Source organism: Aquarana catesbeiana, linkage group LG04 (genome assembly GCF_042186555.1).
Source record: "Aquarana catesbeiana isolate 2022-GZ linkage group LG04, ASM4218655v1, whole genome shotgun sequence".
Taxonomy (NCBI): domain Eukaryota; kingdom Metazoa; phylum Chordata; class Amphibia; order Anura; family Ranidae; genus Aquarana; species Aquarana catesbeiana.
In genome coordinates, this window is record NC_133327.1 from 106,653,821 (window position 1) to 106,669,903 (window position 16,083).

The 16,083-nt window shown below is 41.0% G+C and overlaps 1 protein-coding gene across 1 annotated transcript in view; it reads right to left on the reverse strand.

Moving 5' to 3' along the window:
• TRAPPC12 (trafficking protein particle complex subunit 12) overlaps window positions 1–16,083 on the reverse strand; it is a 184,641-nt gene that overhangs the window by 21,390 nt on the left and 147,168 nt on the right. Inside the window, exon 9 of the mRNA XM_073625427.1 lies at window positions 7,089–7,187. Within this exon, the coding sequence (XP_073481528.1) occupies window positions 7,089–7,187 (99 nt within the window). The remainder of the gene's footprint in view (window positions 1–7,088; window positions 7,188–16,083) is intronic.

A 16,083-nucleotide genomic window follows, 5' to 3' on the forward strand; every position in this document is an offset into this window, starting at 1 on the left:
AGTTTCAATCTTTCCTCAGTGGCTTGAACATCCAACACTACAAAACAGCTCCTCATCACCCAGCCTCGAATAGGCTGGCAGAACGGTTTGTGCAGACGTTTAAGAAGCACTTACTGTCCACTCTGGACCAGGTCGGACTGTCAGAGGAAAAGCTGCTGGAGTTGTTCACCATGTCCTGAAACACAAAATGCGCTACTACTGGGCTGTCCTTTGCTTTTCTTATGTTTGGCAGGCATCTCCGCACCAAACTTGATTTAGTCCGTCCACAGGAACAGTCACCGACACCTACTCCACCAGGCCGTCCTGGATTCCGTGCCAGTGATCTTGTATGGTTTCAGAATTACAGAGTTTGTCCTCATTGGCTTCCTGGCATTATTGATGGACCTCTTGGAAGAAGAATGTACCTTGTTCGCCTGGATAATGGAATAAAGGATAATGGATAAAGGAAGTGCATTTGCAGACCACTAGAGCCAAACCCAACCCCTCTTTCTAACCAACCACCAGAGCCTACTCAGGGCTCTACTGGTGACATATGGCATGGTGTCTGGCATGATCTTACAAGTTTACAACCAACCCCTGAAACGGTTGTTGACCATATTCCTGAGGAGTCCACACATGTGCCTGGAGTCGCAGAGACTGATTGGTCTGTTGGAGACCCACTGAAATCTCCAGAAACCTTGAGCGATTCTATCCCTTCCAATCCTCTTCCACTTTGTAAGTCTGCTCGCCAAAGACATCAAACTCCTTTTTGGCAAAGCACTGAAATCTTACGGGACACATCGGAAATCTTACGGGACACATCGGAAAACTTGCGGGACACGTCGGAGGTCAGGAAACTGAGACAAAGGGCTCCTGAAGCCACAGAACTGAGTTGGAGATACTACTTCCTGAACTGATCCTGTTTGCCTTGTTCTTTATGTGTTGAGTATTTGTTCTCTTGTTTTATATATATATATATATATATATATATATATATATATATATATATATATATATATATATATATATATATATATATATATATATATAATTTTTTTTATGTTTTATTTTTTTTCTTCGAGAAAAAGAGGTGTAATGTTTGTGCAGAATCACTGTGACCCTTAACCCCTTTCTCCTGACACATGCTGGGGGGCGGGGGCTGTACCAGGAAGTCAGTCACAGTGTGTGTGGGACTGGAAGCAGCAGCATGATACTTAGAGGGAGACCTGTTGTATATGACTCCTCCATGTAAGAATGATGTACATCGCTTTCTGAGTAATAAACCCTTCCCTGGTTAAGAAGTGCATCCAGCCCGTGTGCAACTTGCTGATCAGATACTGGCAGCATTGCTAGCAACACTCTGAGAGACCCCGTGTCGAAGGGACATAACATTCATCATTTATGTTAACCATTTTTATCCCAATACTGTCAAATAAATAAATTGCAGGCAAACAGAAGAGGAGGTTTTACTGCAGAAGAGACATACATGTTATCTTTGCCAATAACAGCCTACCAGTAATGTTTCATAAAAAGACTTTAATTCGACTTCCTGTCCTTAGCTTGTCCCTGAAGGAGAAGTGGCACAATAATGAAATTTGTCTATCGGTCATTCTGCTCTATCCCCCTATCAGCATGTTACTTCTTAATTGCAGCACACCTAAATGACTCCCAGTCTGAGCTTTGCTGCACAGGGATTCCAAGATGCTAATCTCAAGAAGACTATTATATATATATATATATATATACCGTATATACATACACACACACACACACATATCTATATACACACAGTGGGGCAAAAAAGTATTTAGTCAGCCACCAATTGTGCAAGTTCTCCCACTTAAAAAGATGAGAGAGGCCTGTAAAGAATTTATTTGCAAATTATGGTGGAAAATAAGTATTTAGTCAATATCAAAAGTTCATCTCAATACTTTGTTATATATCCTCTGTTGGCATTGACAGAGGTCAAACGTTTTCTGTAAGTCTTCACAAGGTTGTCACACACTGTTGTTGGTATGTTGGCCCATTCCTCCATGCAAATCTCCTCTAGAGCAGTGATGTTTTGGGGCTGTCGCTGGGCAACACATACTTTCAACTCCCTCCAAAGGTTTTCTATGGGGTTGAGATCTGGAGACTGGCTAGGCCACTCCAGGACCTTGAAATGCTTCTTACGAAGCCACTCCTTCGTTGCCCGGGCAGTGTGTTTGGGATCATTGTCATGCTGAAAGACCCAGCCACGTTTCATCTTCAATGCCCTTGCTGATGGGAGGAGGTTTGCACTCAAAATCTCACGATACATGGCCCCATTCATTCTTTCATGTACACGGATCAGTCGTCCTGTTCCCTTTGCAGAGAAACAGCCCCAAAGCATGATGTTGCCACCCCCATGCTTCACAGTAGGTATGATGTTCTTTGGTTGCAACTCCGTATTCTCTCTCCTCCACAAACGACGAGGTGTGTTTCTACCAAACAGTTCTACTTTGGTTTCATCTGACCATATGACATTCTCCCAGTCCTCTTCTGGATCATCCAAATGCTCTTTAGCAAACCTCAGATGGACCTGGACATGCAGGGGGACACGTCTGGCACTGCAGGATCTGAGTCCCTGGTGGCGTAGTGTGTTACTGATGGTAGCCTTTGTTACGTTGGTCCCAGCTCTCTGCAGGTCATTCACTAGGTCCCCCCCGTGTGGTTCTGGGATTTTTGCTCACCGTTCTTGTGATCTTTTGACCCCATGGGGTGAGATCTTGCATGGAGCCCCAGATCGAGGATTATCAGTGGTCTTGTATGTCTTCCATTTTCTAATTATTGCTCCCACAGTTTCTTCACACCAAGCTGCTTGCCTATTGCTGATTCAGTCTTCCCAACCTGGTGCAGGTCTACAATTTTTTTTCTGGTGTCCTTCGACAGCTCTTTGGTCTTCACCATAGTGGAGTTTGGAGTGTGACTGTTTGAGGTTGTAGACAGGTGTCTTTTATACTGATAACAAGTTCAAACAGGTGCCATTAATACAGTTAATGAGTGGAGGACAGAGGAGCCTCTTAAAGAAGAAGATACAGGTCTGTGAGAGCCAGAAATCTTGCTTGTTTGTAGGTGACCAAATACTTATTTTCCACCATAATTTGCAAATAAATTCCTTCAAAAAACAGACAATGTGACTGTCTGTATTTGTTTCCACATTTTGTCTCTCATAGTTGAGGTATACCTATGATGACAATTACAGGCCTCTCTCATCTTTTTAAGTGGAAGAAATTGCACAATTGATGGCTGACTAAATACTTTTTTGCCCCACTGTGTGTATATATATATGGCTTAGACGTGTGTAATATATATATATATATATATATATATATATATATATTTTTTTTTTTTTTACAAAACATGTACCTGAACGTTTTTTTTGCCTTGAGTTCATCTTCAAACATCATCAGTACAAAACCCTCAGTCTAAAAGCAACTCACAGATCAGTACAAGATATACACCATTCACATTCACAGAATATAAAGAAAAATATAAGCAGATTGTATTTGTAGTTAAAAAACAAAACCTCGCAGAGATCTCTCCATCTGATCATGCTTGGACTGATAGCACGGAATGTGACAGCATTCTCTGCCACAATGAACAATGTATCTATTACATGGCAGGACTTGTCAGCACACACATCTCACAATCTTATCTGGCTGAACCAGGCCACAAGAACAGATTGCATATTGTGTCTTCATCTGTTTCATATGACTGACAGATTAAAGAGAACCTGGTGCCTACAAGAGGGATGGGGAGTGTGGAGGGGATGGGGAATGTGGCGGAGGGGTAAAACCATGTGCCATTTATTAGATATAAGAGAGGGCACACCAGTGATATCATAAGACATAAGGGGCATTTCTTTAAATTATCCTAACAAAACAGATGCATAGGATTTATAAAGAACGTACACATTTTTCTTTATACTTATCATATCAGAAGAGATGGTGTAACTTAATGGTCGTCTTTCATGAGTAAGATTCAAGGAGGTGGCCATTGCTGACCTCTCCTTTTGAGAATGCTTGGTCCCTGGCTGTCTAATGCTCTGAAAATAATGCCAACACAAGTATAGTGATAAGAAATTCTGACACTCTTTTAAAGAATGCTTTTTCCAGGTCTGTGACTCAAAAGTCAGACACAGCCAGGCGATGAGTATTTTGGCTGCATTGGCAGCCCCAGTACTTCTCTTATGACAGAGTCACTTTAAGTGCCTGCAGGATTTTATTTTTAATCAGTAGTCTTTCTATGTTCTAGTATCTCCAAAGCATAAGTGTATCTATCACCCGTGATCAGTGATTGCATCCAGTCTGTAGACCCATACAAAAGTCAGCCAATAAATCCATGAAGAACTAATCATATAACCACCGGTCTTACTTCGTCCCAGTGAATTCACAGGCTGCAGTCTCTCATATTGGTACAGTGCTTTCACTCTGAATGGGTTGTGGACACACCACAATACACATTTTAATAGACATGGTGCAAACATCTGTGCATTATGCTGAATTGCTGAGGGCAATCCCTAAGGGATTTGGGGTACCATCAAGAATGAATGGAACCAGACTGTTTCATGCATTAAGCTGGCCATACATTATACAATTATCTTGTTCAATTTCCTTTAGATCTACCTTCAACTATGCAGTGCAAGGGCCTGCCTGACTGCATACAAATTGAAAGGGTTTAGGTTTTACCTCATATTCTATGGTTTTGGTAAATCTAAAGGAAATTGTACAAGAAATTTGGAGATTGTATGGCCGGCCTTACTGTGCATTTTACCACAACGCAAAAACCTGAATGGACCCCGACAGTTGTATTCAGTAAACAGAGCAAGGAGCAAAGCACCAAGAGCCAATGGGGTATACCTCACAGCAACCAATAGCATTTCATTTTACTGGAGTCAGAAAAGGACAAGACCGATCCTGATATTCCTTGCACTGAAGTCTAACAGAACCCTCTTAATGTATTACTGTTAGACTGCACATACAGTAATGGATAGCAGTTTTTATTTTTATCTGCCAAGTGCTGCTGCAAGAAATTAAAAGAACATGCTGGCAGCACTAGGAGAGTCTGACTACCCATCTCTAAGGCTTGTCCCATTGCTCTGACACAGCCCCCTAAACCTGCTTTAAAGTGATACTAAAAACACACCGTTGAACTTACATTATCCCTTCTCATTCTGTATGTGGATGATAGCACTGTTTATTTTAATTTGAAAAAAAAAAAAAGCAACCAATACTTTTTTTCTAATCGATATACAGCTGTCACATGACCCAGCTATTTCCCAGCCTGTCTGCAGTGAAGCAGGGAAACAGTGACAGGAGGAGCTTCTAGTCCTCCACTGCTGGTCACATTAAAAATAATAAGAATATCAATAAAATGTTTTAAACTCTCATTCAAATTTATGTTTGAAATCAAATCTCTATTATTTTTGGCAATAACACAGTGTGGGTGGATTTCTGCCAGTCACAGGCTGTGTCATGCCCTTCCAAACCGTGTCTTAGAATAAGAAGGAGGTGAAGCCTATTTCAATCAAGATGCAATATCCTGCCCCCATTGCATAGACCTATTTAGAAGACATGGTGGAGGGAGGGAGGGAGCTGTCATTTACCACTGTGTATACGTCCCTATGTGTGACTCTATAGTCACATGGGCTGCTCAGATGTGGTAGGGCAGAAATGCTCAGCATAAAAACTCTCTGAAAACTGAGCATGTGCACCAGCTGCCAACACTGCTCCACAAAGTCCCCAACTGCAGTGGGGACACAGACAGGAGGGGGAGACCGAACATCAGAATCAACCAGTTTTTTTTGCAGAAAACAAATCCCATAGTGATCAAGTATGAACAGCATTTCATGATCATTTTTAATGTGAGTTTAATGACACTTTAATCAACAACACTGTTCAGGGAGGAATAACAAGGTTAATTAGAGCAGTGTTCAGTAGGGAGTGTCAGACCACGGAAGAGCTTGTGTGTAAAAGCTCAAGTCTAAGTGCTGGTTCACACTTGTGTGATCCCAGACATTGCATGTGATTCGCAACACATTGCTGTGCAGATCACATGCGATGTCTGTGCAATGCAAATTCAGACAGTTTGTATGGCCCAATTTGCATTGCATTCGCACCAAAATGGTGCAGGATCCTATTTTTGCTTCCTGCACCATTTCACGGTTCACACTGCGATCCAATCTGGGGGGGTCATTAACTTTGTATTGACACCCGCAGTGGTTCACGATGGGCAGTGTGAACCGCCGGCGATTCAGGTGCGATGTGGGAACCGGCACTGGAATCACGCTGGTTCCCGCATCGCACAGGTGTGAACACAGCCTGACTTAAGGTCCTGGCAGCACAGAGATATTTTAGACTTTGCATCAGCAAAAAAAAAAAAAGTTGTTTTTTTACGGGATATGCATTTAATATTATTCATTTGGGCTTCAATGCTTTGCTCCATGTACTCAGCAGATCTATAAAACACATGCATTAGATTATTTACACATTTATCAAACGGTATCTTACAGATTACAGCTAAATATTCTGTACATAAATAGCCGTTCATTGTGCATTCCAGGCCACACTCTGCACATGGCACCAGCAGAATCTCCTGGGAATGCAGCACATAAGACAGGAATATAGATTGTGGCCTTGTATGGCCCGCTGAAGCCAGGAAGGTCACAGTCAGCTGCAGGCCTGTAGCATTGCCACAGTAATACAAGAGATTGTGGACACCTGTCAAGACTGATATGCCAGGCTGTGTAAGAGACTGGAGTAACTCTGACAAGGGGATTACAGAGGAGTTTCATAAGCCTGGAGCTTACATCTCTCTGTAACACAGAACAGAACCCCTCCTTCTCCGTCCAGTGGGAGATCTCACCAGCTCCTGCTCTGTACCTGTAAAGAATCTGGCATCAGCGCATCATTCCCAGACAGGCTCCTCAGCCTACTAATCATTAGCTAATAATTGTAATGTCCGATTTACAGGATAAACACCAGAAAAAATGAGCTCCCCTGTGGCTCCTCTACGGCAATATTTCACGTTATTTAATGACCACATAACTAAATGGGAGAAAACGGACTGGTTGTGAGTTCTGCAATTACCTGAAGAAAAATCCTTCCGATACCGCTCAGCAACTGTGGCTCCTGCTGGGGGTAATACTTTATAACGGCATGATAGGCTTCCACCGCCAGAACGTAATCCTGCAGAAGGGCGGAGGAGAAAGACAATTATTGGTATTTGTTTTACTTTAACTTTCAGACAACTAAAGCGGGACTTATCCTGAACAACCTCCCCAAATCTGCTCCCCCTCCCGAAACATGCAGACTGCCACATGGATGTGTTTCACGGGGGGGGGGGGGGGGGCAGTAATTTGTTATCTTTGCACACAGTTCAGGTCTATTTCAATATTTTTGCTGAGAAAACGTATTTTTATGGTGAATGCCGGCCTACTACACATCAAATGTTCAAAGGGTCTGTCCACCCAAAACTAATATTCTCCTTATGGATGGGTGCTAGTGAGCGAAATCACCAAGGTTTATGTATCTCTCAGGACTCAGTTGACAAGATTTCTTGCCTGGAGTTCACAGATCTTTCCTTTAACCATCCTGAGAGAGCTTTGATATTGTAAATAATCAAGATAATTGTAAAATTCTAAATACTAACAACAACTTACTAAGCCGTTCACAACTTGGCCCCCAGCTAAATCACTAACCTTGTCTCAAAATACCAAACAAATCATTCTCTTTGCTCCTCTTAAGAACCCCTGCTCTCTAGCTCCCTTGTCGCCACCTTCTATGCTCACCTTCAGGACTTCCCCAGAGCCTCTCAAACTCCTTACCCCAATTTGTCCCAATATCTCCTACTCTGTCCACCTTTAGGCGATCCCTCAAAATCTCTCTCTTTAGAGAAGCCTATCCGGCCTCCACCTAAACTTTTCCAGCAGCTCATCACCAACAGTTATTTCCTTTTATCACTTGACCCTCACTTTTCGATTGCAAGCTCTAATGAACACTAATGAACAGGGCCCTCTGATGTCTCTTGTATTGAGCTGTACTGTAGCTATACTGTATGCCTTCAATTTGCAAATAGCTGTGCAAACTGCTGGTGCTGTATAAATCTGTATAATAACAATGATTAAAAAAAAAAAAAAAAAAAAAAGAAGAAGCCTGTGTCTACTCAAAATGTCAATTTTAGATGGATTACCCTCAATTTGGGGTAAATGCACCTGCAAAGAACAAGCAGCATTCAAACAACGTAGTGTGTTTCGTTAGCAGTAAATTGAGATGAACAAACAAGTCACACACAGACTGGTGCACTGTGAACAGCGTGTAGATAGACTGCCACTGCGTGCCCACAATAACTCTGATACAGAGAGGCTGAGCTTGCAGCAGGCTTGATTTGATTATCCTCAGTCATTAACAACAGCAATACCATAAATACAAACACTTGGCCAAGCCTTCATATTTATGCCCATAGGGGGGACAGGGAAGGTAGTCGAAGAAACCACTATCATTTGCTATGTGAAATCAACAGCATTTAAACAAGAGTCTCTACCCAATCCGATCACTCAGTCCACGAAAGGTATGAACTGGCACCTCAGGTTGTAGCCCAATCCAAAAGAAAACCTGTATCTTAAAGTGATTGTAAAGTCTTGTTTGTTTTTTTTAATTAAAAATAACAAACGTCATACTTGCCTCCTCTGTGGCAGTGGATTTGCACAGAGCAGCCTAAATCCTCCTCTTCTCGGGTCGCTCTTCTGTGCTCCTGGCCCCTCCCTCCTGTTGGGTGCCCCCACAGCAAGCAGTTTGCTATGGGGGGCACCCAAGCCAAGTCACAGCTCCCTGTGTCCATTCAGACACAAAGCTGGGGTCTGGCTCCACCCCCTTTCTATTCTCATTGGCCGACTGACTTTGATTGACAGCAGTGGGAGCCAATGGCGCCGCGCTGCTGTCTCAGCCAATGAGGGGAGTCCCAGAGGGCCGAGACATTCCTACATCACTGAAGCTAGAGGGACCTCAGGTATTAGGGAGGGCTGAGGGCGGCTGCTGTACAAAGAAGGCTTTGTATCTTAATGCATAGAATGCATTAAGATGAAAAAACCTTCTGCCTTTACAACCACTTTAAAGTGGTCGTAAACCCTTATATATACCCAGCGAAGGGACTATCTTCAGGTGATACACAGATGAAACAAATAAACAAATCCTTCTACATAAATCGTACCTGTCTATCTGCTGCAGGTGTCTTTCCACTACAGCCATTCAAACTGCTGAATATTTAAAGCTTGTCTGAAAGTTAAAAAAAAAAAAAAAAATTGTCCAGAGCTCAGTGAGGAGAGCCCAGAGCTGATTGGAGGGAAAAGACACACCCCCTTCACACAGCACACAGGAACAGAACTGAGGCTGACAATCAGCTGGAGACCCCTCCCCTGTCACCATTTTTCTCTTGGTGTCAGGAAAACTTGTCAGAAGTGACTCATGTTAACAGCTCCTGAGTACACAATATAGAAGATATGCTTTGTTCATATTTCATGTCTGAGGTTTCCATCACTTTGAAGTCACCATGAATTCCTCTTAACTTCCCATGTAAGGCAAAAACAACCTAATTTTCACTAGAAATGCGTAGCTGGCTATGATACCAACTAATAATGGAGGAGTATAGACAGCAACTGATAAAAAAGTGTAAAAAGATCTCTGCACAGGGAGGCTAGGCTGTTATATGACTAATCTAGTTTTCACCCATTGGCATAATAATGATCCACATGTTTAAATTATGCGATTTCAACAAAAATAAAAAGGAGGCTACAGAAAAGGGGCAAATGATGACAGTGTATAGCTGGACTCCAGAGCTCCAGATTCTTGATGCAGTGCGCAATCATCATAAAAAGGCCAAAATGGCCAATTTGTAAAGTAAATACTAGTAACTAAATTAAGAAGTACAATAAAATTACATGCCGGGAACCCATTTTGTACAATTATGCAGTTCTGAGTTTACCCAACCAATGATTTCTTACAATAGAAAAAAAAACAAAAAAAAACAGGCACCACCATGGTCTATGCTGTGCTGGGTTCATTCCCCTTTTATATACTAATTTCATGTATATTTTTTGCAGCGATTGCTTATGTATCGTCCTGATCTAGCAAAGACCGTGTGGCATCATTTAAGCATCCAACACCAACTAAGCCATGGGAGGCACTATCTGATCTTTCCTTAAGGGTCATTTACACCTATGTGTGGACATTTCAGCCTGCCAATACACACACATGAATGGGCCCTTCAAAAACACAGTAAATCGCAAAGAATAGATTTGATCAATAGATGTGAACTAGCTACAATGGAAAGAATGGGATTTCTACTTAAAAGTGAATTTAAGTATAGATAGAAAGATTTTTCGTACTATAAAAATCGGGTTTTAATGGTATACGAAGAAACATTTACTACAAAGAACATACATTTCTCACATTTAAAATTATGCTTTTAGTATATATCAAAGGATTAAAAATAATCTCCGAGCAGAGATTCAGGTTATGTTGCTTAGTACATAAAAGATCTTTCTTGCATTTGGGCACATCAACCCACTAAAAGGCACAAAATTATTCAATCACTTGATTTCAAACATGAGTTAGACATAAAAAAAAACATCCTTATTGAAATGAAAGGGAACTTTCATGCTTTTCACAGCAAGAAAACATACAAAAGGGAATATAATCCTAGATTTCCTCACTGACTTCATGCTTTGGTCACTCCAGCCCTCCAAAAATCCCAGTGATTTTGTAGGTGGTACACATCTAAAACATGTCCCTCCAGCCTCCCCAATTCATTGCTAGATGTCTAAGCAACGTATCGCCAGGCCCAATTGCGGTCATGCAGAAGGCATCTGTATGCCAATAACATCCTTCAGAAATGCTCTACAAAAAAAGTTTCCTTAAGCTTTAAGCTAAAATCAAAGCTAAGACTATTCTATGCATTTTTCAATATATAGCATGACAAATTTTTAACAATAAGTGTCCAACTTTTCAAATTCTGAACTACTCTGAAATATATTCGCTAACATCTCAAACACAATATAGCGGTTGAGATGAAATAATCTGTAAGTTTCTGAAACATATAGAAAGCACATACTGCCTACCATTTTGAAACCCCCCCCCCCCCCCTTGTGGTAACCTACTGTACTTTTACATTATGAATGAATGGCGGAGCGATGTAACGCACAGAGTGGCTTGGGTTAGCATCATGGTAAAACCAACATTACCGAAAAGCATAGTTCTGAAGGAGGACGAAAGACCAACTACCCTTTCAAAAAAAGTATTCCTCATGTCTTTCCTTCCAAAGCCTAACTAAACTCTCTGGACACTTACCTTAAATCAGCAGACAATGCAATCTTGGAGCATGCACAATACTGGGTGTAGCTATATATGAGATGCTTCCCTACAACATTACTATTTAATCACTCCTACCTCCTAAACTACTGAACCTTCTATATTATTATTTTGAACTTGCAATCTCTATATCAGCCTGAAACTAAGGGGAAACATAAACCTCATTTAACTTCATATATTCTCTGTTTACAATAAGCACAGGATAGGATTAAAGAAGTGACAGTGTCCCTTTAAGTCTTCCGTCTACATGGAATGCACAATTTATGTTATTCAGATAAGAAGAAAGCGGCCCATTTCCCATCTTCAATAAATCCTCTCATTTGAGTTTCTCACATCTGATGTTGATCTATTATACAAGGAGATTAGCACCCTCCGAGATACGGTACATTTTGTAATTATTGTAAGAGCAGAGGAGCAAGCGGCACATTTTATCTCCTACAAATTAAATACCTCCCAAACTTCCTCCGGATACATAGATTGCACACAGATAATGGAGCCATCACCTGGGAAATACAGAGCTCAAATGAAACATCTTTACATCTTTCAGATGAGAGGAAGAGCAGAAAAATGGTGAATTAAAGCAAAGATCTGTGTTTTTTCCCTCTTATCTGACTTCAGTATATGCCTGAAGTCTTGCAATGTAGGACATTCACAAATAAGACAAATTTACTGAGGATGCTTTCATAGACCACCCAATGAGTTCCAGAAGACCCTGGGAACAGGTAGAAGCCCACCCTGAAACATAACAACTCTGTTTAACCCAGGGAACCTTTCTTAAGGGTGTAGGATTTGTTGCCGATCTATACAGCTTGTGTCAAAGGCAAGCATCAATTTTATTGACTAAGTCCTTCACTGTACAACCTTTAATGAGGGTTTAACGAGGGAAAGTCTTCTCTCAGGACAGAGGAAGACAAAAGATATATTGCATGAATTCTCCCCAAGAGTGGAGGATGCACAAGAAGCATGTCAAAAAATTAAGGCTTTCCTAGACACATACAATCAGATGATGGGATGCTCTGCCCTCTGACCACTCACTCAAGTTTAGTTTCACAATAATATACTGCAATATGGAAGGAATTTTGTGCTAGCTCTATGTTAATCATGACGTATTGAAAACTATACACACACTATATTATATATATATATATATATATATATATATATATATATATATATATATATATATATATACACACACACACACACACATACACACACCGTAGCTCGGTTTCAGGGCCTTGGCAATCTTCTTATAGCCTAGGCCATCTTTATGTAGAGCAACAATTCTTTTTTTCAGATCCTCGGATAGTTCTTTGCCATGAGGTGCCATGTTGAACTTCCAGTGACCAGTATGAGAGAGTGAGAGCGATAACACCAAATCTAACATACCTGCTCCCCATTCACACCGGAGACATTGTAACACTAAAGAGTCACATGACATCGGGGAGGGGGTATAGCTTAATGGGCCCAATTTGGACATTTTCACTTAGGGGTGTACTCACTTTTGTTGCCAGTGGTTTAGACATTAATGGCTGTGTGTTGAGTTATTTTGAGGGGACAGCAAATTGACACTGTTATACAAGCTGTACACTCACTACTTTACATTGTAACAAAGTGTCATTTCTTCAGTGTTGTCACATGAAAAGATATAATAAAATATTTACAAAAATGTGAGGGGTGTACCCACGTGTGAGATACTGTATATACAAATACATACATACATACAGTGGGGACGGAAAGTATTCAGACTTCCTTAAATTTTTCACTCTTTGTTATATTGCAGCCATTTGCTAAGATCATTTAAGTTCATTTTTTTTTTCCTCATTAATGTACACACAGCACCCCATATTGACAGAAAAGCTTCCTGATGATGCAAACCATATTGCGAAACGCTTAGAGGCTGCTGGAGACTTTCCCATCACTTCTGGTCATACGGGTGTGAGGTCTGGAACAAAGGCCGCTGTGGGGAGACATTGGAATTGAGTGGGAGATAGACTAAGACTCCGCTCTCCACACACACACTGCTGGATTAGCTTGGTACCGCCTTAGGGGCATCTTAACATGTGAGTTTGACTATGTTTTTAATTAATTTTAAATAAAATGAGAGTTACATACTACACTATGATGGCTACCTATATGTTTTTATGAGCACTAAACAGAGCAAGGGGCATTATTATACTGGTTGGACATGCTGCTATTGGATCCATCATAAACGGAGTGGTTATCCTAAATGAACCAAAGGCACATATTATTACCGTATCTGGTGAGTGGCCATTGCACTAGGTGGTGGTGAAGTCACGATAAGTGGTGAATTAGGAGCACTTTATATGGAAGAGGAACGTTATTACTGCACAGAAGTGATCACTCACTGTGTACTGTGTAATCCAGTGTACTGTGGTTTATACGTACATGTTGGGGACATTTTTTTTGCACTGTGCAGCACACATATATATTGTTATGTGAATTCTATGACCACCAAGTAATATTGGCACATAGTATGACTTTCTAGGTACACTTGCGAACAGTTTTTGAAGGATCTCGTCAGGTAGATTTGTTCTTAATATCTTGGAAAACTAACCACAGATCATCTATGGATGTAGGCTGCTTCCTTCTGTCTCTTCGTGTAATCCCAGACAGACTCGATGATGTTGACATCGGGTCTCCATGAGAGCCAAACTATCACTTCAAGGACTCCTCCTTTATGCTGAAGATAATTTTTAAATGACAATGGCTGTATGTTTGGAGTTGTTGTTCTGCTGCAGAATACATTTGTGGCCAATCACATGCCTCCCTGATGATATGGCATGATGGAAAAGTATCTGCCTTTATTTCTCAACATTGAGGACCCTATTGATCGGGCAATGTTGAGGACCATAGACGCAGTGGTCGGTCAAGGAAACCTAATGCAGCAGATGAAGAATACATCGTGATTACTTCCCATCGACATCTGAAAATGTCCTGCAGTGCCATCAGCATAAAACTAGAGGAAACTAGTGGGACCCAGGCTCACCCCATCTACTGTCCAGAAAAGTCTGGTCATAAGAGGTCCTCATGCAAAAATTGTGGCCAAAAACAAGGCTAAGCGACTCAACTATGCACGAAAACATAGGAACTGGGGTGCAGAAAAATGGCAGCATGTGCTCTGGACTGATGAGTCAAAATCTGAAATATTGGGCTGTAGCAGGAGGCAGTTTATTCACTGAAGGGACGGAGAGTGGTGCAATAATGATTGTCTGCGGGCAACAGTGAAGCATGGTGGCAGCTCCTTGGAAGTTCTGCATTTCTACAAATGGAGTTGGAGATTTTTTCAGGATCAGTGGTGACCCCAATGCTGAGAAATACAGGTTAATACTTATCCATCATGCCATACCATCAGGGAGACATGTGATTGGCCCCAAATTTATTCTACAGCAGGACAGCATTCTCAAACTTACAGCCAATGTCATTAAGAACTATCTTCAGCGTAAGGAAAAACAAGGAGTCCAGCAAGTTATGGTTTGGCCCCCACAAAGCCCTCATCCCAACATCATCAAGTCTGTCTGGGATTACATGAAAAGACAGAAGGATCTGAGGTAGTGTAAGTGGTGTTTTTTTACCTTGTAACGTGACTAAATAGTGACTAAGAAAATAAAAAGAAATATTTCTTTTTATTTTCTTAGTCACAATTTAGTCATGTTACAAGGTAAAAAAACACCACTTACATTTTCTAATCCTTAAAGTGGCAGCTTTACATTTATTTTTCTTTTCAGTTTTATTTTTGCTAAGCATGTTTCATCCGAGGTGCAGTGGTGGTAGTTGAAGTATAGGTGGGCTGTGTTACTTTAATACCAACAACTTGTTAAGGATCTGAGGTAGCCTACATTCACAGAAGATCTGTGGTTAGTTCTCCAGGATGTTTGGAACAACCTACCTGACGAGTTCCTTTAAATACTATGTGCAAGTGTACCTAAAATTAATTCCATTTCGAAGACAAAGAGTAGTCACACCAAATATTTGATTTGATTTGTATTTCTCTTTTATTCATTTACCTTCCATTTTGTTAATTGGTAAAAATAAACTATTAAAACTTCTATTTGTGAAAACACACATAATTTACGGCATTTCTTCACAAATGCCTAAATGTTTGCACAGTACTTCCTGTGTGTGTATATGTAACTAGCTAGATATCTATCTATCCATACACACACGAGGGGCGCTCAAGTGAAACCTGGACATTTACAATTTATAAAAGGTATAAAAAGGGATGCTAGCCTGGCGGTGCTACATGCATCAGTAAGTGGAAATTGTGCCCTATTACGGGTAGGCACCACACATCGTGGACCAGTTCAATGACCATTAATCAAGATGGCAGACAACAGTGTTAGTGCATGCATGGAACAGTGTGGCGATGAAGTTTCTTGTGAAAGAAGGCATAAAACCAGTTGATATCTACATCTCATCATTGCATAGTGCGATGATGAGATGCTCAACTGCAGTAATACATTTGAATGGTGTAAATGTTTCATAGATGCCCACACGTCCATCAGTGACAATCCCGGCTGTGTTGGTTCTACAGCAAATCATTCCTATGAACATTCAAAACAGTTCGGAACATCGTTGGAATGCATCAGGCATCACATGGAGGGCCTGATCCTCCATAATCGACGCAGTACTTGCCTTGAAATTGCAAAACAAATACATATATACAGTATATGCACATATACACACACACAGCGGGTTA